Consider the following 24,671-nt stretch of genomic DNA (forward strand, 5'->3'; position numbering starts at 1 on the left):
GAACTGTATGTAAATCAATGTTATCTGAGTTTTTACCCCTCCCTTTAATTGGTGGGAAAGGCTTTAAAAGAATGCAGACATCCAGTAAATAATTTAAAATATGTTGATCCTGGATGTCTTTGAATTTTTTAGCATGCTCTGTGAGCAGGTGGGTAGTGCTTCCATTGGTGCTTCATGGCCACTGAAATAGCTGCCACGTTTTTAATTCCATGTATCACAAGTTTTCTCCTTGTTTTCTTTGCAGACAGTGGTGGGATGCCTGAGAGACCCTGTGTACTCACTGGAACACCAGAGAGCATTGAGTGAGTTCTGATTTCATTTCTCTCCTTTTTCCTTCTTTCTCTTCTCCCTAATGCTGTGCTCTGTCAGTGGTGCTACTTGGTTATTAGCCACACCAGCAAATGTTGGCCTAGAGAAACTTGAGGGTCTCTGGAGCATAGAACCTCTTGGTCTGATGCTTTAAACTGTGCACCTCAAAGGCTTTTTTTTTTTTTTTTTTTTCCACTTGCAGTTTGAATCCTCTGCAGAAATTTCTTTGGAATTCCCCTCCGCAGGGTGAGGTTGCTCTTAGGGCACCTAGGATGCAGTTCTGTAACTGCAGCTTTCCAGGAGACTGAGCTAAGCTGTTGAAGGGCACTTCTCTTCTCCCCTTCACTTCCCTACTCCTATTGAGATGAGCATCCTCCCAGCTGAAGAAGGGCTGCATGAGGCCTCTAAAGCCTGTGGGTGCCACTCCAGGATACCCTGGAGGTGTTGGTGTTGTTGCAGAGCAGCATGAGGCCCACTGGGTGCTTGTCTCTGCATCGCTGCCAACAAGAAGCAAAGGACTGAACCCAAGTCTTGATTCTGCTCCTTGCATGGTAGAGACACGTGGCCAGCCAGCAGGGATTTCTATCTTTAGACCTATAGAAACTTTAGGGACAGTGTTTCCTCCCTCCCCCTTCCCAGGAGCTGAGTTTGAGACTCTCACAAACCAGTTGAGGACCTCCTGCTGGAACTGGATCCAGGATCCTCAGGCTTACAGGAACACACTTAACATATGGAGCTGCTCTTTCTCTCCCCAGCCTTTGGGTAGGTGGGTTTTTTAAAATCCATCTGGAAATCTTTGAGTTGCGTTTGAAAATACATTGGTGCAAAGCCTGTCTCTCTAAAGAGAAGACACACTCATCATTCTTCCATTCCTAAAGAGATCTAAGGGTACTTACATCTCCTTATTCTACCATAATACTGCAAGCAATGAGCCAGAATAAATATAATTGGCAAACTCACATTATAGGGCAGGCAGTGTATTCTTGCTGATATTGAAGTGGTTTTCCCCCTTTAGTGAAGGATATTTAAGAACAAGAGCAAAATAGTTAAAAGCTGGGATGCCTCAGGAGATGCAGTTGTGGGAAAATGGGGGAGAGGTTTAGTTAAGGCTTCGTGGTTCTGAAATAAGCAGTTAAATGTACTCGTGTCCAAGGCTGTCTTTAAATAAAATGTGAGTAAATTTTAAAAGTAAGACTATTAAACTTGTAACACAGAATATGGACATGGAATTAAGTTAAATTTAATTTACTTTTGTGATAAAAGTCTTGACAAATTGGTTGTTTGAACTGTTTTTTTCAGGCTACTTGTAGAAAAAGGAAGTGAAGTAAAGAAACCATTCTAGGTGTCAGACTTCTTTGAGAAGGGTTTTTTGAGGAATGTTTGCTGTAGTTATATCCAGTGACAAACTAATAGGGTTAATTTCCAAATGACCTCATCTGAAATATGTTGTGTATTAACTGTTGTGGTCTCTATATTGTCACTAAAAGAACTTTGCACAAAATATGAAGGCAGATGAATAAAACCTCCTAAGACTTTTCCAGACTGTTTGAAGCGGGCTTCCAGAAAATCCATCTTTTCCCTTTTGTTGTGAGAAAGTCAAAGGCAAGCAGTGCCTTTAAGCACCACCCCCTGAGCTGCCTTGGGGGAATGTCTGCTTGCAGGGATGGCTTTGTACTGGTTCTTCCAGTCTCCAGAGAGAAGTCTTATGGTGCCTGATACGGCTTGGTGTGAAGTGGAGAGAGGGGAAGATGCTGCATTAGGCTGTACAGGGAACCAGTGAATTTCTTCTGCTCTCAGAAGGGTTGTGGGACAAGGGCAGGAATGGGATGTGCTGATATAGGAGTCTTCAAGATGAAGGGAAACCCTGTCAGTTACCTCTGACGTGCTAAAGATTTTAGAGAAGGGATCTTTAATCTCCCAAATGCTTCTTTGTGTGTCTCTTCTCACCAGGAGTAGAAGAACCCAGTCTTTCACTGGTGGCTGCTGCAGTATCCCTGCCTCACTTCGTGGTGTAGCTTCAGCACCTACTGCTTGGAGCAGAGGCTGTGTTAGGACAGTGTTCTGGTGCTGCTGGTAAGAGCAGGTAGAGAAGAGCAAAGCAGTTGCCTGTGACTGATCAGAGAATGGTTAATCCATGGGCTGTGGCAGTATCAGAGCAGTTTGTGTCTTTTCGTCTTGACTGAGAAGGAGAACAGATCTTGAGTTGTATTACTGTATATGTGTTAGAAAAGTTAAAACCTAGAGCATCTTCATTCGAAGTAAGCACCCCAAATGCTGTAGTTCAGCTGTTGTCCTTAACTTCCTAAGAGGTCAGAGCATGCTGCTGCTCTTCCTTTTCTCTTCCCCTTCGAAAATCAAACTGCTTATAAGTAATCATGATAGGGGAAAATAGACATCAAAGAGTTTATTTTAAAAAAAAAAAGGCAAACATTGTGCTGACTATGGTTTCCTCCATCTTTCCACTTCTCCTCTCCCCGATCGCTCTCCATTCCGATGGTTCCTGGTCTCTTGGTCACGTGGAGCAATGTTGTCTAATGGTTGTTTCCCTCGATTCTTTTCCAAAGACAAGCAAAACGGCTACTGGGGCAGATTGTAGATCGCTGTCGGAACGGACCTGGTTTTCACAACGATGTTGATGGCAACAGTACCGTTCAGGAGATTTTGATCCCGGCATCCAAAGTGGGTCTAGTCATCGGCAAAGGAGGTGAAACAATAAAACAGTTGCAGGTGCGCAAGATGCATTTCCTTCAGGGCTCTCTTCCCTACTGCAGCTTCTCTAGATCCACTGGAACAGGCTGAAACGGAGAGCCTTGAATGCTCTAACCTTCTCCAGCAGGGACGACTCTTCTGCCTTCGGAGATTGGACTCCAATCCAATCCTGTGTTACCAAATCAGCGTGGCCCCAGCTACACAAGTAGTGGAGTTTTGCCAGAACTGTGACAGAAGCCCTTGTGCTGTAGATAACACTTAATGTGTGCTGTTTAGGAGGGGATCCCTGTAGCCAAGGAAGGGCCATGTCTGCTCTGCTCTGCAGTATTTTTAATGCCAGCCATGCTCTTGTAGAGTGCTCTGCTTCTCTTTTGTTGCTGATCTGTGGTAAAGCTGCCATGTGTCATCTTTTTTTCTCATCCCACCCCTTTCTAATTAAGTGTTGTGTTATGTATAAACTGTGTTCCTGGACGTTCTTTATTCCTCCATCTGGTACAAGTTTTTAAAGAATAGAGGGTTATAGCAAAACATGTAGGGTCAAAAATGGAGGGGTTTTGAGTGCCCTGATTAGACCTCTGTCATATAGTTTGGAGGCTGGTCACTTAATAACTGTTACATGCAGACAGCTACAGGTTTTGGAAATGGCTGGAAAGTCAGTAGTTGAGGTAGAGGGGGTTTTTCTTGCAAGTATTTCAACGATTTGAGAACCTCAGGAGCAGCGCAATTTCTGGCAGTCCTTTACACTCGAAGACTGTTCCTGAATTTGTGCATTCTGAAATGGTGCTGGTTTGACCTTCATAATGTTAAGTAACCAAAATTTAGTCCCTTGTTTTAGGGACTCTGCTTAGAAAATTGCTCTGTGCTTTTTCTTCAGGAGCGAACAGGTGTGAAAATGATTATGATCCAAGATGGTCCTTTGCCTACTGGAGCAGATAAACCTCTCCGTATTACTGGAGATGCATTTAAAGTACAGGTATGTAACAAAAGCAAACTGGTTGCCCAAGAGAACTGAGGAGAAATTTAAACCTGAGTGTATTTGTGAGCATCTAATGGAGTCAAATCCAACTGTAAATGTAATAATCTTTCCTGGTTTTGTTTTGTTCTGTAAGGTTGAGTAGAGCAAGTTAAAACACCAGAGTAGTTTGTTTTACAGCATAACTTAGGAGCTGTCACTCCACATAAATGCTGCACATGGGTAGGAATAGAGGTGAGGAGGAGGGTTTGGAGAAATTAGTTTTGAAATGCTTTCCAGTCTGTGTGACAAAAAGTGAGAGCTCTGTGTCACTTGAGCAAATGGTTTCTTAGTGACTGACTGAATCACTCATTTGAGACAGCGAACCTTTCACAAAACTACCTCAGACAGCCAATCGACGCAGGTAATTAAAAACCAATCCCACAACAACTCCTGAAACCAAGGGGTTTGCTTAATATTGGTGCCTCAGTCTCCTTGTGTCAGGGTTCTGCAGGTGTGGATGTACCTGCAGTTCAGAGAACAGCCCCCATCAGCTGAGACTGGGGGATTGCAGTGTGATGGGAGTGCCTGAATTAGAGCATTAAAGTTTAGCCACGGCTTGTTCCACTTCTCAGCAAGTGCCTTTCATACCTTGCTAAGTACTTAAATCTAGCTTTGCATTCCTGTCCCTAATAAAAGTAGTTCTGTTTCATAGGATCTCCCTAATCATAAATTGCTGCAACAGTTGATGTTGCTCAGGCACAGTGTTTGGGTAATACTTTTCAAAGCTCTTACTGCAAATTTTAGAGTTAATTTCTTTTTCCCCTCCTGAAATTCTTACTGTGGAGGTAGGTATAGCTGTGCAAAAGGAGTTTAAAGACAGTCTGGCTACTTTTGACCAAATCATACCCTCAGTGCTGCCACTTCCCAGGTGGCTTCTGTTTTGCAAAATTTGCTGTTGTCACATCTTCCATTCAAGGAAACATGGCAACTGCACAGGCTGGAAGATGTTTGAGACACTTAAAGCTGAGCACACTTAGAAAGTGTTTAGGAAGTGTGATGAATCCTTGGGTTTGGTGGGATTCTGTGGATGCTGCAATAGTGTTTCTTAAGTCCCTCAAATCTCTCCATCACCCATATTTCTGTCTTGGCATCTCTGAAATGTCTTTGAGTTGTTTCTTTCTGTTAAAAATACCTTGAGGACATGGCAAATATGTAAAAAAATGAAAGGAGAGAGATTCGCCACTGTCCTCAAGCTTGGAAATAGAACCAAGATGTCAAAAGATGTCTACTGGTAGTAGAGAGAAACAAATACTTGGGTTTGACATGTAGGCTTTTTTAATTTTGTGGGTGACTACTGTTGGTTGATTTGCAGGGTACACTTTCACTAGCTGGGCTACATGCGGGCTTGTGAATGGCCTTGAGTGCTGCCAGTAGGTAGGAAGAATATTTATTTGTCTCAGAAAATGTCTTGCTGGATTGCTGCAGACTTGGGCTTAACTTCTCAGAGTCAGTAAGCTCAGTGCAGCCCAGCTACCAACAGCTTCTCCCTTACTGTATTGGTTTCAGTTCTATCAGTAGGAAAGGGCCTTTAAAAACAAAACAAAACAAAAAAAAAATCTAAGATATTTTAAAAGTTAAAGGGCCTTTTTGAAAGACTGGAGGAAGCAAGAAGCTGCCACCTTGTGCACCTGGCAGGTTTTGTCAGGCATGGAAGATGCCATCAAGAACAGACTGTGGTAAAAGAAGTCCTAAATCAGACTGCTGTTCCCACTCAGCAGATGGAGATCCCTCTGCCTGAAGCCTGACCATTACCCACTGTTGAGGCCCTAACGCCAGGAGGGCAAGCAGAAGAATTTGAAGCTAACTGTAACTTCTTTCCCCATGTAGCAAGCGAGGGAAATGGTACTGGAGATCATCCGAGAGAAAGATCAGGCAGACTTCCGAGGCGTACGCAGTGATTTCAGTGCTAGAATGGGAGGAGGCAGCATAGAGGTACGTTTCCTTCACAGTACTCTGCTAACCTCCCTGTGGGATGGGTAGTGGGGGGACTCATCCAACTGCACTTGTAACCTGTAAGCTCCATTTTTTTTAAAATGTGTTGTGTTCTTTTGCCAGAAGAATTGAGTCTAGCTCTGCAAAGAGGAGGAGTTCTCCTGGACTCCCAGATGGCAGTTTATAATTGTCTTTTTCTTAAGCTGCATTCTTGTAGTGCAGAGTTCATTTAGCGGGGAAGGAATTTGTGGCCACGTGTTTGTTTTTCTCAAGCGATGCGGTTCTGTAGCCTGGAGCTGCCTAACATGGCCCGTCCTCAAAGTTAAGAGCATCTCCTTGTAAAATCAGAGTCATTCAGTCTAGTTCTCTGCACTTTCATACTCCTTTGCCTTTCCCATCAGGTCTCTGTGCCCAGGTTTGCTGTTGGAATTGTGATAGGAAGAAATGGAGAAATGATCAAAAAGATTCAGAATGATGCTGGAGTTAGGATTCAATTTAAACCAGGTTTGTGTGAGGATGGAGAGCCGTTGCTTTCTGACCAGTGTTCCACTTTTGGGTTCCAGCAGCCAGGCTTTCCTCATTTACAGGTGCATTGTGTCTCTTTCTGAAACCCATTTAAATATGATGTGCTGCCTCCTCATGCACTTCCTGGTTTTCAGAGAGTAAGATTTTACACAGCTCATTTGCAAACGTTAGATGTCACAACAGTCATGTCTTGAGTGGCAATTATACAGATAAATAAAATAACAAAAACCTTTTATTTCCTGTTAAAGAGTTCTCCTTCAGGACATTAAAGCCTTTGGGGATCAGGAGTTGATTAATTCTGAGTAACTTTCTCTGGGTCCTTGGCTGTCTGATCACCTATCAAAGCTGCTTTTTTCCTCTTAAAATTATATCAGTCTCTTTCATGGCTTTTTGACATTTGAAAGTGTTTTCTTTTGAGTGTTGTTCCCTCTGCAGTATGGGCTGGGTTTTGTCTTCTTTCAGTCCAGGGAAGAGGGGCTGAAGGTGGAGGGAAGCAGTAGCTCCTGGGATAGTGCTGTGGTGTGAAAATGCTGCCAGCAGTGGCGGTGCTGGAAGGAAGCTTTTGTTGATGAGTGGATGTTTTCTGCTTTTAATTTAGTTTTTGCCCCTCTCTCCACAGATGATGGGATTAGCAGCGAAAGAGTCGCGCAGGTCATGGGGCTCCCCGACCGGTGTCAACACGCAGCACACATCATCAGTGAGCTCATCCTCACAGCACAGGTGGGTTCTGGAAGGGCTTTTTGGGAATGTAGGCTGCATGCAGGCAGCTGGATGGAGGGATGCAGGCCATCTTCTGAAAAGCAGCAGTGTTCCATTTTCCCCTGGTAGGCCACGCATGCTGCTGCCCAGAGCTGCTGGATTTGAGGTTTGTTTGTTTATGGTGGAAGTTCTTTTAGTGTAATGTGGGATAACTGAGCTGCGGGAAGGTCTTCTATCCCCAGGCGTATGGGGCCTCATGATAGCTCCACAACTATCTCCTGTTTAGTTGTTAAGTTTGAAAACAGTGACCTGATGGAATGGAGTCCATCAGCATCAGTGTGACTGGAGGATCTGCTTAGACAGCAGAACATTGCCAGTGCACAGTGGTGCCTCATCCTCAGACTCCAGCCCTTTGGTCTGGTGGAGGCACAGGAAGGTGCTGAGTGCTCAGGTATTGTGTCACTGTGCTCTAAGACACACCAACATATTGCGTTACACAAGAGCAAGAAGTACAAAGGTGGGTGAAGTACTAGGGCAGACTTGTGAAGGAGGTTTTATATTCCCTTTGTATTATGAGGAATTAAAAATTTAGGCCATTTCAGAAGCCTGAACATAAATTGTCCATCTTTATATCTCTTCTAGCCCCAATACCTTTTGAATACTTGACTTCATAATTTGCTGTAGTGATTCACTTAAATGTTGAGGTCTATCATGATAGCCCCTGACTGCCCATGGCATTTGCTTTTGGAAAATCACTTACCCAAAATAGGTATGTCCTTTAAGTGTCTTTGAACTTAAAAGCTTCCTTTGGAAGTTTTGGAAAATGTGCATTTCTGCTGAGTAATTGCAGCAGGGTGACACTTAAAAGGGTTTGAAAGCAACTTTTGTGTGTGTCAGTGCCAAGATCCATTGTTTGCTCTAGAGATCCCCCCAACACAAACTAAAAGTCCTTAAGTAGTTGATGCTTATTTATAGGTTTACTTCAGCAGATGTAAGAGCATGCATTTAAAAATAAAAATACCTTCCTGAATCAGAAAGGCAACTCTAAGCTACATTACTTGGCATTTTTCTAAAGTGCTTCAAAATCTTGAATGTGAAACTGGGGTCCAGGAATATCTCCTTTCAGTGCCATTGATGATGAGGCAGTTTAACTGACCTGGCTTTATTTTGTTTTTCATGTGGATTGGGGCCAGCATAAAAACACTGAAACACATGTTTTGCCTTCTAAGGAACGAGATGGCTTTGGAAGCATGGCTATTGCCCGAGGAAGAGGTCGTGGCCGTGGGGACTGGAGTGTTGGAACACCTGGGGGCATGCAGGAAATCACCTACACTGTTCCAGCTGACAAATGTGGCCTCGTTATAGGCAAAGGTGGGTTTGGTTTCCAGATACTACAGCTTGCAATCCTTCCTTCAGAATGGTCATGTTCTTGCTGCCTGACAGTGAAGCTTTGGGGTTTTCTGTGATTGTAGGTGTTCAGTGCCTGGTGAATGCAGCAGAGGAATAGCTGTAAGTGCTTGTGGTTGTTTTCTTTGTGGTGTTCCCACTCATAACTGTATTCTCCAGGCCCTTGTTCACAAGCTGTAAGAGAGGCTCTTAATGCAGAGCTGTCAAATAAGCTTGTTATAACAAGCAGCTGGCTGAAAAAAGGCAAGTTCATTTGTGGATCCTTTTTACAGAGAATTCCTTTGAAAGATGGTTTATCAGGGACAAGCAGAACAGTCATTTCATCGTGCTGGATTTCTGTGAGTGCTGTGTGAGGAAATGGAAGGTCTCTGAGTGTGGTAATAACAGTAGCTGCTTCCTGCCCTATCCCTGAAGTGTGTGATGAGCGAAGTAGGAGGATTTCTCTGCCTCTGTGCTGGCACCTGCCCTGGCACAGAAGCCTGGTGCACCTTGTGCCTCTTAGCTGAGCGTGTTCACTGCCATGGAGGCCCCTTGGCTGCTTGGCCTGTGGATTTCTCCATGCTAAGGAGATGGATGAGGAGTCATCCTCTCAACCAGAACAACCCTGTGATGGTTATGAAACTGTGCGTCAGCAGCACACTCAGTGTGTCACAGAGCAAGAGCTGCACATGGGGCAGCGGCAGGACTTAGGGCAGAGCCAGGAGCAGACATACTCTCTAGCTCTGAACTGCTGCAGTGTGTCTGAGCTAGTGCACTGACTTATCTAAGGCAGTATTTCATTTTTCTATCTGCTGATTTCAGAAAGAATGACATATGCCTGAACTAGTATTTAAGTAATCACAGCTGACTTTTAGCCTCAGCAGAGAATAGCATAGGAATAGATAAGCTACAGCAGAAAAGGAGGCAGAGGCTTGAGGGCATTGGGCCAAGTTTCAGTGGCTTTGAATGTTCCCGGCAGGAGGGAGCTTGTGGTAAGACTTGTTGTGGTCTCTTTCCCTCCTGCACATCCCTGCTGCTCCCTGCCAGGGGCCTGTCCCCATAGCACCCTGAGCTCCTGCCCTGTTGGATGACCAGGGACATAGGCAGGTCAGCCCTATAGCTGCAATTGTTTTCAGATGTCGTTTTCTGCCACAAGCTCGTTCACAAACCTGAAAACTTTTTTCAGTATGAAAAACCACCTGCTTTCCCCATTATACAGAAATTGCAGTGATTATGCTTGTCCTCACTGAACAGACCAGTTGGCCAAAAGATCAAGCAAAGTAAATTTTAAGCCCACGAGTGAGACTTGTACGTATGGAAAAATCAAATTATAATGAAACTTTATTGCTGTATCCATTAGTCATCTTTAATAAAGGATCAGAAAAGGTCACTTGTTGTTCAGCGGTGCACTGAAGTGGAGCATTTGTGACTACAGAGAGCAGTGTGTGCTGAAAAGATAAATGCAGGTAGTGGAGTGAATGTCCCAGCATTCAAGTGCAGGGCCTGGCAAAGCCTCACTGGGGGGTGAAGGGTGGCTTTTTACCTTTGTTTCCACAACAGCAAAATAGGGATTCTTACTTGGCCAGATCAGAAGCTTTCTGGAGTGACTAATTACTAGTTGTATGATGATTTGAGTGCTGGTAGCATTGTAATACCACCTTGTAATCGGTGTTCTCACAGTGCCTGTGCTCTTAGGCTGTTGTAGCCTTCACTTTTGTCAAGTGAGTGATGGCTGTAGCGTTGCCTTTTTGGGTCTGGACCAGCATGGATGTGCTGCACTCTCCACACATTGATGCAAGACAGGCAATTCTTGTTATTTCCTCCCCCGCTGCCTGTGGGGCAGTGCAGGGCAGAGGGGATCTTAGTGGGGTTTTCTTAACAGTGACCAATTACAAAACCTCTGTGCTCCCTGACAGTTTCTGAGCAGTTTCCAGCTGTTGGGTGTTTTTCCTTGCTGTGATACAGGATGGGGCTGTTGGCCTTCTCTGTAAAATGTGGCTGAGGACTCGGAGCCATCAGCCTTGTCTCGAGATCAGCACCCAGGCAAAGGGTGCTGACCCAAGTGCCCGGGGCACCCAGGTATGGTGTGTGTGATCTCCTGTGCTCCCAGCTCCATGTGACCACTCGAGAAGCAGGAAAAAGAGGGAGGCTGGGAAGTTTCTCAGCTCAATTCCTGCAGCATACGTGACAGAAGATCTGGTGCCCTTTTCTTGTGGTCGTCTCTTCTCAGCTTGGCAGCGTGAGCTTTTAGGAGCTGGCAGGGCTCCCTGCAGATCCTGCACGTGGCTTTTTCCCCTAGAGCCTGGATAGGTGCAGCTTTTCTTTTCCCAAAGGCCCTGAGGAAGGGTGGAGGCAAGCACCATACACATGTCAAAGTCTGTCTGTGTTTGGTGGTGCTTGGAAACAGCCGCCCGCCTCCCTGGGCCCCCCTGGATTTCCATGATAAATACAGCGATCCTGACAGATACCGCGCCCGGCCTGGCTCTTGTCAACTCGGCCTTTGAGCAGGTTTGATTAATTGCTTTAGGATTTCACGTCCAGCCGGGAGGCCGCTCCTGGATCACTCCTGCCCCCCATCAGGTGGAAGAATGGAGCGGGATGAATGCTCTATAGACAGCCACCATGTGCCGAGCGGGTCACCTCGCCGTGGGGAACACGGCTCCTTCCGGCACCGCCGCTGCCTCACGGCGTTTGCACGCTCCCGACGCTGGGCTGGGGTAGCTTGGGTGGGAGGGAGCACTTTGACATGTACCAGGCTGCAGGGTGAAGAGGACAGGGGCGCTGAGTCCTTCTGGTGTGGGGGTAGGAGCTTGCAGGCTCCCACCGAACCTGGAGAGGCAGCTAACTTAATTCTGCCGTGTGGTGTAGGAGGGTGCTGCTGTAGAAACAGGCCCAACAACCCACAGGCTTGGTGCTGAATGCTAAATGGGGCAATGATTTGAAATCTGTATTCTCCTTGCTTCCAGTTTGAGAATGCTTCGATTTTTAATCCCCTTTTGGAAGGAGAAACTAGTCTGCAGTGCAAGTAGCAACCTCTGGTTGTGCCTCTGTCACCCAGTAAAGAAGTTGTGCCACTCCTTCAAATTGTGTTGCCTGAAAGGGTCCTCTGTTTTCACTAAGCAGATGAAATGGCTGTTGATTCAGATCTCACCTCGATATGTAAAAACCAGAGCTTCAAACAAATCTGCATCAGACAAAAGCACGACACAAAAAAAAAAAAAAAAAAAAACAAAACAAAACCAAAAAACTTCTTGGTTTTGAAACTTCATCTTACTCCTTTCCCATGCTTGACTGAAAGTAAGTGGGTTGGCTTTTGGCTGCACAGTACAATCCCTGTTGTCTGCCCAGGGATGTGACATGATTATCTTTTGTTAAATGCATCTTCAAAAATTCATTTAGAAAGAGTTAATTGCCCTTTGGCAACTTTTCCTCCTCCCTTCCCCAAGAAGGCTTTAAAATGTTAAAAAGGTCACGAGTCCATTACAATGAAATGAACAAGTGTCTGCAACATCCACAGTTTGTTTTGAAGTTGTGCTGGATGTATAGAGATGGAAATGTGAGCAAAATCGAGGCCTTTATTTTTGGACGTTCTTTTTAATGAAAACCAAACAAAAATCTCTGGTTAGTTTCCTTTGCTCTCCCTCCTGCTTGATGTCTATCCTTTAAGCTGGTGATTTTTTGGTTTGTGATTTAAAAGTTGTAAAACCCCTTCCTTCCCCACACCCTTTAATTTCTCCAGTTGAGTGGAGCTGGTCTGTAAGTTGTGTGAGCTTCCAAAAGAAGAATTGAACCATTGTAACATTGGCTGAGGCTTTTGTTAAGCAAATTTTATGAAGAGACCAGGACCTAGCAGGTCTTGAGGAAATCAGATCCACTTTGACTGGCCCTGCTGCATCCTGCTGGAAGCACTCCTGTGCTCTTATGCATCCAGATGGCAAACGAGCCAGACATGTTCACTGCATGCACAGCTAACTCTGAAATAGCAGGAGACAGCCTGGGATCGTGTGCTGCCGTGGCTGTGGAGGGATGTATGTGTGGCTGCAGGGTGAATAGGAAACCTTGTAAGCAGAAGCTGCTTTAAGGCAATAACCTATCAAACAGCTCATGCTTGGGAGAAGGTTTAAGCTTTGTTATGTAGCTGGTGGCTTTTTGCCTTAGTGATGGAAAAAAAAGAAGAAAAACCAACATGTTTAGATTGCAGGTGACCTTCATTTCCTAGAGGATTTGAACAGCTGTGCAAAAACAGTGGAATTCAGTCAGTGCAGGTTTTGCATCTGTTTTGTCAAAGTGTGTCCCAGTCGTGCTGCATCTTGTTGGGAGCCTGGCAGTGGGCACTTGGCAAGGCTTGTATGTTCTTTAAGCAGCATCATCCATGACCCCAAAAACTGTTAGAGTAGCTCAAGGTTTCAGGTTATTTTTGTGAGGTAGGTAAAAGGAGCAGCATGAGCTCAGGTGCTGCAGTTTCTTTTGCTGTTGCCATCCTCAGCCCACGTCTCCCGAGGCACACAGAAGGTGGTTGAAACTGTAATCCATCCCCAAGACCTGACTTTGATATGATCTTATGGAAAGAGATGCTGAATATCCCTCCTTATGTCTTGCCTTTCTTCCTTTCAGGTGGTGAGAACATCAAGAGCATAAACCAGCAGTCGGGAGCGCACGTGGAGCTGCAGAGAAACCCACCCCCGAACACAGACCCCGGCGTCAGAATATTCACAATCAGAGGGGTCCCCCAGCAAATCGAGCTCGCTAGACATCTCATAGATGAGAAAGTTGGTGTAAGTTCCATCTCTGCTCTCTTGCTCTGTCCCTTTCAGTCATGCTGTTGTCACTCTCAGGTGCATATAGGCGTGGACTCACAGGATGGCATGGAACGCGCGTGCTCGCGTTACTCAGCCTCAAAACCATTTGCCTCTTAGCAGCTGGCTTGAACTTCATGGCCCTCCAGCATCCATTTGGTTTATTTTTGCTGTGGTCCCAGAAGGATTTGACTGTTGACATAATCCTGGGTAGTGTATACAGCTATGTGAGAGGGAAGAACAGGAATAATAAGGTATGAAAAGGCTGTCAAAGGAGATTTTTGAAAGGAAGACAGTAGTGTCACTGTGTGAGAATGACACAGTCCTGGCAGCATTGTCCTGAAACACTCAACTCTTTGCTCAGTAAGTTCAGGATGACTTACATTATTACACTTAATGCAGTGCTGTGGTATTGAAGCTTAATAAAGTCAGGCTGCAGTACTACTGAGTGGAGAGACTTTGGTAAAAAAGTACAGAAAATACTGAACTGAAGCATGGCAAAGCTGAAAATCTGCCTTCATGCTGAATTGCTGAGAGGAGAAGGCTTGACGCCAAGCTCAGGATCCATGTGTCCCAGTCTGTCTTCTCTTCTTTCTTACTGCTCATAGTAGCTGCCTCCACCCTGCACTTGGAGCTGGCATTAAATATTTGTGGATTCTGTGACAGGGTACCAGCATGGGTGGACCTGGAGGATTTGGTCAAAGTCCGTTCAGCCAAGCACCTGCTACACCTCATCAAAAGTAAGCTGCTGCATCTCCTCACCCATGGGCTGGGGGAATGGCTGGGAGCTAGAAGGTGCGGGGAGAAGGGTGGAGGGCCCTGAAGGGCTGGGATATGAGTGGAGCCTTTTAAAGATTGAGCATTCAGAAACAACAGCAAGTGAGCTCAATCCTTTAAGCTTGACTGCAGGAAAGATTACGTCTATTAAATGATACACCAGGTAGGTATTGGCATCTCTAAAATTCCTATCTGTAGTGCAGTGAGAGCATGGGAAGAAGCCTGAACTACGTAGAGCACAAGGAGTGCTGTTCAGTGTGATGTATTTTCACCTTGGCTTCATGAACAGACTGCCACCAAGGCAGGACATAGCAGTTCACACCTGCACAGCTTTCCTTTTGCTGCCGTGATGACCTGTTTGTTCAGCAGCTGCTGGCTATAAGTGACAACTTCTCTTCTCTGGGCAGTTTCATGTCTGTGGCCTGGTAAGTATTTTATTGTCTACTTGAGCATGGCTTTTTGTCCTCTGCAGTGGTCCTCAGGCGTTCATGACGCAGGGCTGGGGCAGTACCTACCAGACGTGGCAGCAGCCTGGACAGCAAGTCCCAAGTAAGTGCCAGGACCTGGGCTGGAAGAAGGGTTGGTGTTCCCTTGGCAGTCTCTGCTTTGTGCCTGCAAAAGGCAGGTTCACCCATGAGACCACGTGTTTGAAAACAGCAGAGTGATTTCCTGAGCAGAAGTGGAGTGCTGGTGGTTGAGCTCAGGACAAGCTGAAGGCCATGGAAGACTTTTGCTTTTTGTGTGCTTAACTGCTTATTGCCTCTTTCTGCTCTTTGGGTAGAAACATGGTCCTTGCTGTCTGTTCCTCTCTAACAAAAACATTCCTGCCTCTGGCTCTCCCAGGATTCTCCAGGCAAGCACTTACCAACCACACTTTCCCCTAACAGGCACAGTGTTGGTGCTGAGCTCTCCCATCCCTTTGTTCTTGACCTTATCATTTCTTATTTAATTGTTATTAATTGTTATTAATTGTTTAATTCGTATTTAATTGTTCCTTATAAGCTTTTCTCAGTGTTCAAATTCCAGACTGATGGAATGACAGGGGAGAGGGATGCAGGAAATGGAAGGAAGGTTAAGCAGGGCTCCTGTACTGGTCATTTTTTCCTGAAAGACTCTTGAGTCAAAATTGAGCAGTTTGGAATGCAGAATCACCTTTTCAGAATAATTGAAGTAGTAAATGCTGGGGGTGATGCTGTAGCTACATCATCCTGTGTCTCCAACAGCCAGAGGAATGGTTTGCCTTGGACAGAGCAGATTCATGTCTGCTTGGTAATCTCAAAGCTCACGTGATGGTGGCAATGTCCAAAGGACCCTTGCAGTCACAATTTTAAAAGAAATACGAGTTTTTAAATGGTCTGGTCTTATTAAACTAAAGCTAAGCACCAAAAGTGGTGTGTGTGTGGGGGGGTAATTTTAAAGGGTTTTAATGGCAGATGCTTCTCACTGCTAAGGCTGATTTAGCAATGAAGTAGATTATGAACTTTGGTATAAATTCCCACCCTTTGAGGTAGGGGAATCATTGGAGGCACAATGCCTGCAATTGCACTTGTGATTCCCTGTAGCACTGATCACCTTTGAGTGTTTATGAAATTGTGAATATGTGCAATTTGGAAATCCCAGTGCTGCTTTGTTAACTTGGTGCACTTCTGAAATGTGTGCTGTGGTGGCACATGGCAGTCCTGCATGGGAAGTGTGTGTTAAACTCTGTATCAGTCCTGCTTCTTAGCAATTACAGTCTGGAAATGATGACTTCCCCTTTGAGCTCTAGGGTCTTGGAGAAGGTCAGCAGTTGTTCTGGTTTCAGCACATTAAAATGCAGTGGTGGGCTTCAATGGACTTCTCTTCTGTGCAGGAGTGAAATAGCATGATACTGAAGAACAGGATTTCCTTATTAACTTGTTTTACAGGAAAAGTTGTTATTCCTTTGCTTTGCACCCTCAAGGGCTCTAAACTTCCCTGAGCTCACCCCTCCTGGCTTTGGAGCCTGGTGTAGGAAGCACAGCCCCCTTGAGCCCCCTGATGACCAATAATGCCACTCATACCCCAGTGATGACAGTTTGACACTCACGTTTCAGGTGCCTCCCAAAACCCCTGGAGCTTCCTGCCTTGCCATTGTCCTTCCCCATGTGGCTTTAGCCTCACACTGCCGTGTTTTGGAGGCAGGTGTTTTATTTCTGCTGTAGAGCCTGATGGAAAATGTTGGCTCCCTAGGTCCATGTGTGCTTAGGATGCTGCTCTGTGTTCCTGTTTGTAGCCAGGCACACTGAAGGCGGGCTGGGAGAGGAGAGGAAAGAGGAAACACACATAATGCTTTAAGAACCTCCACCACTCTCCTCTGCTGCAGTGGTGCCCAGGTGGAGCTCACCAAGGCATAGGAGGAGTGTTGTAAGAAATAGGTAAATACCTGCTTTTGCACTTTTTAATTTGAAACCAGCCTCGTGCAGGGTCCCTTGGCTGAGTGTTGCAGCCTGTGTGTCACAGCTCTGTCAGCCCTGTCACAGTGTCCTGGGGACAGCCTCGAGTGCCCTCCTTGTGGGAGGAGGGGCAGACCCCCACCCCCTACACATGTATTTAGATTTTAATTACTTCCCCCATCTTAAATAAATTAACTGGCTGGGGAAACATTTTGCTGTGAAATGCATTTAGCTGCGTGTCCTTTCAGCCTGCTGTGGACTGTAATTCTCCGAGAAGAAAAGGCATTGAAGGAGGTCCTTTGTTGGCATTAGCAGGTGGACAGTTGAGGCAGCCTTGACCTCTGCCAGAAAAGGTCCTGACTTGTAGCGTTGGTCAAGTCTTTTAACCCGCTTTTATGCCCCTGGACAGGACACTGCTGCCCTGTTCCCTCCACCCACTTCACGCTTGCAGTGTATTATTTCCCCCCTTCCCCCCACTTCAAAGCCCCCCTTGGGCCGGCGTCGGGGCTGGGCTGTGCATGGAGCTGGGATGGGAAGAGCTCTGCTCCCCGCGTGTCCTGTGTCCTTGCTGCTCTCCTTGTCCACAGTGCCTCGTGCTCCCCACTCCTGCTGTGCCTCTCTGCAGCTCCCAGTTGCTGTTTGCTGCCTGTTTGTCCCGTGTCTCACTGAGTAAGGGCTCCGTGCTCCCGCTGGGATCCAGGGAAGCGTGGGAAGGGCAGGTATCCTTCCTCTGTCTCAGCTGGCCGGCCTCTCCCTGCTGTAACACTTAGATGTGCTGGGTTGAAGGTTTCTTAGTGCTTCAAAGATGGGGATTCTGTGCTGGGTGGAGCCCAAGGTGTGGGATGTGTGAGGAGATCCTTTTTGGAGCAGTGAAGGAGCCTGGAGATGACACCATGAGCCAGCTGTGGCTGTTTAGGGATGTCGTGGCTGCGTCTCCAGTGATACCTGGCCTGTGCCCTGTGGGCAGTAGTGGTGGCTGTGCCCTTGCAGGGCTCATGGCACCTTGACGAGCTGGGAGCCGAGTGGCTGCCTCAGAGTTGTGCAGGTCCTGTGCTGGAGGCTCGTGTGTGCAGGGTGTATGGGAGGGCATTGCCCACAGGGGTCCCTCAGCTCTGCCCCACTGAGAAGAGCAGAGGTAAAGGATGCAGCCCCTGAGAAACAAGTGAGGTGACTCAAAACACGGCCGTTCCCTTGGCAGCTCTGTGGAGGTGACAGGTCTCAGCTGTGTCAGGTGTCTCAGCTCTCCTGCACTGAGTGCAGGCAGACTGGGAGCCCAGGGTGGCTGACTGCAGCCTGGGCAGCTCCCAGCCACATGTTCTGGCTTGAGCAGGTCCCAGCAGGGTGACATTTGGCTTTGTGCCCTTCAGCAGATGAGGTGAGATCAGGAGCTCAGGCTTTTCCTCAGCTTCCCCTGAACTGAAGATGCCCAACGCTGTAGAAGAGTGGAAGCTGAAGTGTCAAGCCTGGGCAACTGAGGTAGACCCAGGGCCTGTCTAGTGGAGAGGTGGATGTCACTGGCTGGAAACTGTCACCTGTTCCATACTGACGTGCCCCTTGTTGTCATCTTTGCACAGGCCAACAGAGCCAGCAGCAGAACAGCCATCCCGATTACAGCAAAGCATGGGAGGAGTATTTCAAAAAACAGAGTGAGTGAAACAGGCTTACTGGAGATGAATCAGTTCGTTACAAGGAGTTAACTCTAATCTGATGACTTGCGTCTCCATCCCTGCCATTTTTAGCTTCCAGTCCTTTCCAGATGCCCTTTGGCCTGTCCTGTTGGTGATGGTGCATGTAGTGCTGCCATGGAGAGCTCTGGGTTGTGCTGTCTCGGGAGGGCTGCTCCCACTGAGCCCCGGTCCCCTCGTGCCCACGCTTGCAGCCAGCCTGCCTGCAGAAACACAGAGCACGCGGGAACTGATGCTGGCAAAATCCAGAAGGCTGGAGCGGGGTTGTGAGAGGGTAGGAGAGCTCATGGAAATCACAGGCCTGGCTCTCTCCACTGTGTTACAGAGTGCATGGTCCCGACCTCTGGACTTGCTTTGACACGGAGCTGCCGCAGGCTTTGCGCCTTTGAGGATGAGGGTGTGCAGGCTGTCAGCCTGTCCCTGCAGCTGCAGGAACGCTCTGGGTGCTTTCTGCCTGCCCTTGGCTTGTCCCTCACAGTCCAGCTTGGAGCCCGTCCTGCCATCCCACACAGCGGAATGTCTCTCTGTCAGGTGTCTGCAGCAGCTGGAAGGGGGCTGGCTCTTCTTTAAGCTTGACAAAAGGAGATCCTAAGCTTGAGCTTGGACTTCTGGTTTGCTGATCTCTCTTTTTTTTCTTCTTTCCCTCCAGGTCATGCTGCCAGTGCTGCTTCTCAGGCAAGTTCCCAGCCGGACTACACGATGGCTTGGGCAGAGTATTACCGACAGCAGGCTGCCTACTACGGGCAGACACTAGGGCAGGCTCAGGCCCACAGCCAGGTCTGTATTCACCTTCCCCAAACCCCTCTGCTCCTTCTCTTGGGCAATTGGGTATATTGGCCTTGCCTTGGTGTAGGGATTCTCCTTCAGGTGTACATGGTGAAGCAGAGATGTTTTGTGGCTGAGGAAGTGATCACAGAAGCGTTGCCTCAACATCAGTCTTATTTTCCTGTACAGGGTGGGTGAGGGATTTTTAGGAGAGGACTGTGAGGTTATTTGTTTCTCCTGGGAGCCTTTCCTTATAGTCCTCAGGCAGTTGTTTGACTTTGGGGAATTAAAAAGGATGATGAAGCCAGGCTGGTGAGGCAGCACAGCACTGATGCATCCCACAACTGTGAGCGCGGGTGCTGCCTTTTCTCTCGTGCTGGCACAGGAGCTGTGTGCTCACCAGCTCCCTGTCCTGAAAGAGACCAAAAAAGAGACTGTTGAAAAACAATTTGTATTAACCTGCTCTTGAGTAAAATCTCCCCTCAGCTGTCACTCAGCCCACCGGAGAGTTGTGTGAGATTTATCCTGATCACACTCGGTGCTTTCCCACCTGCCGGCTTCACGGAGCAAACAAAGCAGCAAAAAGTTTGTGCAAAGCACAGGGGCACCTTGCTGTGGTCTGACACTTGTCGCCAGGGCTCCACGTTTAGCTCTGGCTCCCGGGAGCAGAGGCTGCTGTGGCTGCTGGCCCCCAGCAGCTGCTCTGCCCTGCTCTCCCCGCTCACACCGGCGAGGTGGAGCCGGGTGCCGGTGCCGGCGCTCGCCGCGGGCGCTGGCCAAGTGTGACCTGGACGTGGTGATAAAAGGGCTTCTCTTCATTCCTCCCCGAGTCTGCCCTGCTGGAAAGAGAGATCTTGTTTGGTGAGGGGCAGGAGAGCTCTGGGACAGCGTTAGGGCAGAGGGCTCTGGTGGCAGCTCTGAGCATCCTTTGAGCTCTGTTTCCCGCTCAGCTGCAGTGGGGACAGACCTGTGCCGGGGGAGGAGGGCTCGGCAGCTTTGATAATTTGCTGCTGCTCAGTAACTTTTCCTTTTCTCCCCTCTCTCTCTTCTTTCCAGGAGCAGTAGAACAAGGTCCTCGTGGCAATTTTTTTTTTTTTTCCTTGGAATCGTTGTGGAAGAAAACCTTTTTGTAACAGAGGTTTCTAGATTTGCAACATTTTGATGAAGACTTTTCTGTTTGTGAAACACTAGCTGTAGGATAATCTATACTGAACTTTTCTAAGAATCAGGAACAATTAGTAATGTACTAAACGTATGGACATGCTGGTAATTTTGTTTCCAAATTTATATTAAACAAAAAAACCTCCGGGATTCTTTTTGGAGAGAAGCCAGAGAATTTGCAGGCACCAAAACGCACCCCAGAGCTGTGACATTTCAACATGTGGGTTTTTTTGTGTGGTGTTTTTTTTTTTCCTTTTAATTTTCGATCTTTTCTGTTGGAACAGAAAGAGTGGCTTGGAAGTCTTAGGTGGTATGTAACAAATCTTAAAAAGAAAAAAAAAATTTAAACAGTATTTAAATATTCTTAAATATGTAAATTCATTAAATGTTTTACTTCTAATTTCTTGTATCTTGGCTGTCTTTGATTTTATTGCATTTTTAAAAAACTGAACTATGATATGTATTGTAATTAATGATATGATTTCTGTATTTGAAACAGTTACTGTTTGCAAGTTCGGGGGGGGACATTTTGTAGGGTTTGTATAATTTCTAGAGTCTAAAGGGGTAATATAAAAACGTGTTAATTTTTTTAGCAATACATGTTTTCATGTCTCCATTGCTAGTTGCATTTATGTATCTAAGACCTCCAAGCTTGTTAAAAAAAAGAAAAGACAAAAAAAAAGAAAAGAAAAAAAAAACTTCTTCTATGCTCTCAGAAATATAAATACTGTTATTTTTAATATTAAAATGAATCTGCTATTAGTACCTTTAACAAACACTGTGGAACATAAAACCGTATAAAAGGTAGTAACTATTTTTTAATTCCAAGGTGTTTTCTGCTTTTTCGTTTCTTTTAAATATTTTCTTATCTAATATTTGTCAAATTACCTAGAGAAATAAATGAATCTAGTATTAACCACAGTATGCGCTAAATAATTTTGATTTAATAAAAGGGATAATATGATTTCTGATGTTTACTGTAGTGTTTCTTGTACAGATAACAGTGTATTTTTAAAGGAAAAACGGAATTGAAGCTATTTTTTCTTGCATTTTTAATTGCCCTGCGGGACATTCCGTTTTTAAATGTACTGAATTTACTGTTCTTGGGTTCTTTCCTTATTTTTCCTTATGCTTGAAATGTCTAACTATAAAGAACCGCGATTGGATAATGTTGAGCATGGTGTTTAAAAGAAAAAAAAAGTGTTCTTTTTATTTGACTGACAGTTGCATTTTACACTCTATATAATAAAATTTCCACAAGGTGTCTTGTGGGCAAAGTATTTCCCGTCTGTTGGACTCCGATGTTCCCTCCCCGCGCCGCATCCCGGGGAGTTTGGGGTGGTCACTGAGGGCAGCATCAGCCTTAATTCTGGAGGAGCTCTGTCACTGTCACCTTCTCCTGGTGCTGTGACAGCGAGGATTCCCGTGGAAGTTTCTGTGGTTGTCGCTGTTTGGGCCAGAAGGCGCCCGGGAGGATCTGTGTTGATAACACCGGGAGGTTTCCTCTGCAGCCCTGTGAAGGTTTTACTGCTGAGGAGTTGGCAGCCCCCTGGTTTTAATACTTTGAACTTGTTGCTCTTTCTCCAACTTTGTGGGTGAATCCATGCAAGGGGATTGCTGGAGCAGCACGGACTGGGAGAGGGATGTGGCTGCAGCCGTTGTCGGGTGTGTTAAGGTGTGCCCAGGCCAAGTTTGGCAATAACTGTAGCCCCTTCAGGGATCCCTTTCTTTGTAAAATGTGGGTTTTGAGCTCTGCCAACCCAAGGCAGCTTCATCCCCTGTTCCCAGGCAGCCGTGGGGGTTTGTGACGGGGGAAGGGAGGAAAGAAGATCCCATCTGCAAAGCCGGGAGCGGGAGGCACATTGAGAGCCGGAAGAAAAGGAGATGTAGCATCTCTAAATATACCTCCAGAGAATCAAGAGAGACAGTGAAAGATGGGATAGTAAAAGCCACTTGGAAAGAGGGGAGAGGGGGGAAAAAATGACTAGAGGAGGGCATAAAGGCTGCTGATGGGAATTGGGAGCGGGCATTACCGAGAAGACTTCCTTCTAATTCATCTTGCAAGCTCTGTGCCAAAACAGCATTTGGCATGGTTCACAGGGAGCAATTGTGTGATAATGAACCCTAAGGTGTCCCTTAATTGAAGACTGAGGATTACAGATTGTGCCAATAGTCGTAAATGGCGCAGGATTGTGGGAGGATGCATTTTCTTAAATGTATCTGTAAGTACAGATGAGCGAGTCTCCCCAGTGAAATGCCCGTACTATAAATTATGGAAATATCTCTTTCTGATGCAACCTTTTATTGAGGGGGTGGGGCAGCAGCACAAGAAATAGTTTGCAAGCCTTTGAAATTTGGCCTGTCATTAAGATGGTGCCTGCAAAGCTGGGGTTTCATCAGCAGTCTGGTGTCCTGGAAGGATGAAGTGCTTGAAACGTTCCCAAGTTCACCAATTTGTTTTCCATTATTGCTGCCTGCTCTGGGCGGAGAGGCCACGGATGTTGGACTCTTGTGAGTCCATGATGGGCTGGAGAGGGGCAGGGTTTGAGGCAGAGATGCCTCAGCACTTCATGAGGAGGTGGTGGCCTCTGGGTTCCTCCAGCCCTGCTCCTTTCCTGCTCTCTGTCCATCCAGGGGGTTCTGGGACTTGTCTGATGGTCAGTTCCTCCCCAGGGCTGGCCCGGCTCCCTCGCCTTTCCCTCTGGGGTCTGCAGGCAGCTCCTCATGTCCCCTGGCTCAGGTGTGTGGTGCAGCCCAGAAGCTGCTGTGGTGCCTTCAAAGCCAAGTCTTGGTGTCCAGAAGAGGAACCAAATTCTCGGGGCAAATTTAACTCCCGGTAACGTGGATTAAGCCCTGGTTGAGCCGGGTTTTGAGGCAAGGAGAGTTTGTCTGTTCCTTTGGCAGGATCTGGATGCTACGTGGAGCAGGAGCAGTCCCTGAGGGCTGGGCAGGAGCTGGCAGGTGGGACACATTTGGGACTTTGGGGTCCATGAATGGTGATGGGAGTGGCGCAGCCTTTTCCTCCCCACAGGGAGCCAGAGCCCAGCACGGGGCCATGCCAGGACAGTATCCTGAGGGGCAGTGAGGTGACCCCATGAGAAGACCTTCAGTTTGGGGACGGCTCAGCCTCCAGAGTGTGGCATTCGGGAAGAGTGGGACCGGAGTGGGACCGGAGGTGCCCAGCCCTCTTCTTCCCTACCTTTGACAAAAATTCTCCTTCCCTCGATCCCTTTCCAGAGTCCTTGGCTGAGGCACACAATGTCTCTGCTCCCCCCAGAATGAATCCATCTCACTTTTCCCCAGCAGCACAGCTTTGCTGGGTGTCTGTGGGTGTCTGGACATGTCCCACAGGACCCCCCAAGCTGGGAGCCCCCACCCCACTCTGCAGGCAGAGCCTGAATTCTGAGCAGACATTAACTGCGGTCCTTCTATAAACCCTTCCTGAGCAGCAGCCCTAAAAACCCTGTCACTAAAGCATCTCACTGAGTCCAGGATGACCCTGATGCTCTCTGTGCTCTGTACTCAGAGAGCATGAACAGGAGCGGCTCTTTTAGGAGTGGCAGACTTTGAGATACTCTAAAATACTTCCTTTAATTTTGCATGATTTGAGAACAAACTACATTATGGCCATTGAAAAGAGACAAAATGTGGGACCTTTTTTTTCCTCTTCTCCAAGTATTAAATATTTAATTGCATTAAGGGAAAGCTGTATTTACAGTAATGCGCAGCGTGGTCAGAGCAAGAGCTCCTGGTGTTTAACATGGAGCTTTCCAACAGGATGTGGATGTTCACAAGGTCCCACCTGCACTGCTGCTTCTCCCCTAAACCTGCCTGGTTCCTCCCACTCTCAGGGGGGTTTTCTGGGCTGTTGGTGTTTGTAGGATGGTGGCACAGGGCAAGGATTTGGGATCTTGCGGTGTCAGTGTAACCTGTCAAGCAGCACGTGGTGTTTATTCCATGCAGGGAGTTGTTTATCCTTCATTTGGCTGGTTTGGAGGGGTTTTGCTGGATTTGATGTGGATAGCTGAAGTGCAGGGTGCCCATGGCAGGCAGTGTTTCTCTTCTCTCATAAGGCTGGAAAAGACACAAAAGAAACTTTCTGGAGTTTTAATGGTGGAAATGAGCAGAAATTGGTGTTATGTGATGTAAAGATGAGTTGAAAGAGCCACAGCTCCTGTGTCAGGAGGAGACAGTGGCCCCCAGACCTGAGGGCAGCAGGAGGGCAGCGAGCCCCATCTGTATCTGGGCAGCTCCTCAGTGGGTGCTGGGCTTGGAGGAAGACGGCAGAGGGGAACCAGCCGTCTCTGGAATGAAGGATTTGGGACAGTGGATGCCCAGATCTGCCCTGCCACTTCTGTCCAGGTGTGGGGCACCACATTCAAGGCAAGTGACCCAAAAGAGCATCTCTGGGGGTGATGTGGGGGCAGGTACCAACAGCCCCCCAGATTATCTTCCCACCCTGCCCCTTATCACTTGAGGAAATCCTATTTCAAGGCCG

At 47.0% G+C, this 24,671-nt stretch overlaps 1 protein-coding gene across 5 annotated transcripts in view; it reads left to right on the forward strand.

The window, feature by feature from the left end:
• FUBP3 (far upstream element binding protein 3) overlaps window positions 1–21,451 on the forward strand; it is a 39,185-nt gene extending 17,734 nt beyond the window's left edge. For 4 of the 5 annotated variants that reach the window (XM_066201091.1, XM_066201092.1, XM_066201093.1 and 1 more), the window contains 13 exons: window positions 245–302; window positions 2,874–3,036; window positions 3,893–3,991; window positions 5,861–5,965; window positions 6,367–6,469; window positions 7,110–7,210; window positions 8,419–8,560; window positions 13,190–13,350; window positions 14,038–14,111; window positions 14,621–14,697; window positions 18,137–18,208; window positions 18,897–19,024; window positions 20,069–21,451. In XM_066201091.1, coding sequence (XP_066057188.1) covers window positions 245–302; window positions 2,874–3,036; window positions 3,893–3,991; window positions 5,861–5,965; window positions 6,367–6,469; window positions 7,110–7,210; window positions 8,419–8,560; window positions 13,190–13,350; window positions 14,038–14,111; window positions 14,621–14,697; window positions 18,137–18,208; window positions 18,897–19,024; window positions 20,069–20,077 — 1,292 coding nt within the window. In that variant the 3' untranslated portion in view covers window positions 20,078–21,451. The remainder of the gene's footprint in view (window positions 1–244; window positions 303–2,873; window positions 3,037–3,892; window positions 3,992–5,860; window positions 5,966–6,366; window positions 6,470–7,109; window positions 7,211–8,418; window positions 8,561–13,189; window positions 13,351–14,037; window positions 14,112–14,620; window positions 14,698–18,136; window positions 18,209–18,896; window positions 19,025–20,068) is intronic. The other variant, XM_066201094.1, reaches the window with a different exon arrangement.
• The last annotated feature ends 3,220 nt before the right edge of the window (window positions 21,452–24,671 follow it).

The sequence above is a fragment of the Chamaea fasciata genome, unplaced genomic scaffold (genome assembly GCF_029207755.1).
Source record: "Chamaea fasciata isolate MVZ Bird 193981 ecotype frontalis unplaced genomic scaffold, bChaFas1.0.hap1 SCAF_20, whole genome shotgun sequence".
Taxonomy (NCBI): Eukaryota; Metazoa; Chordata; class Aves; order Passeriformes; family Sylviidae; genus Chamaea; species Chamaea fasciata.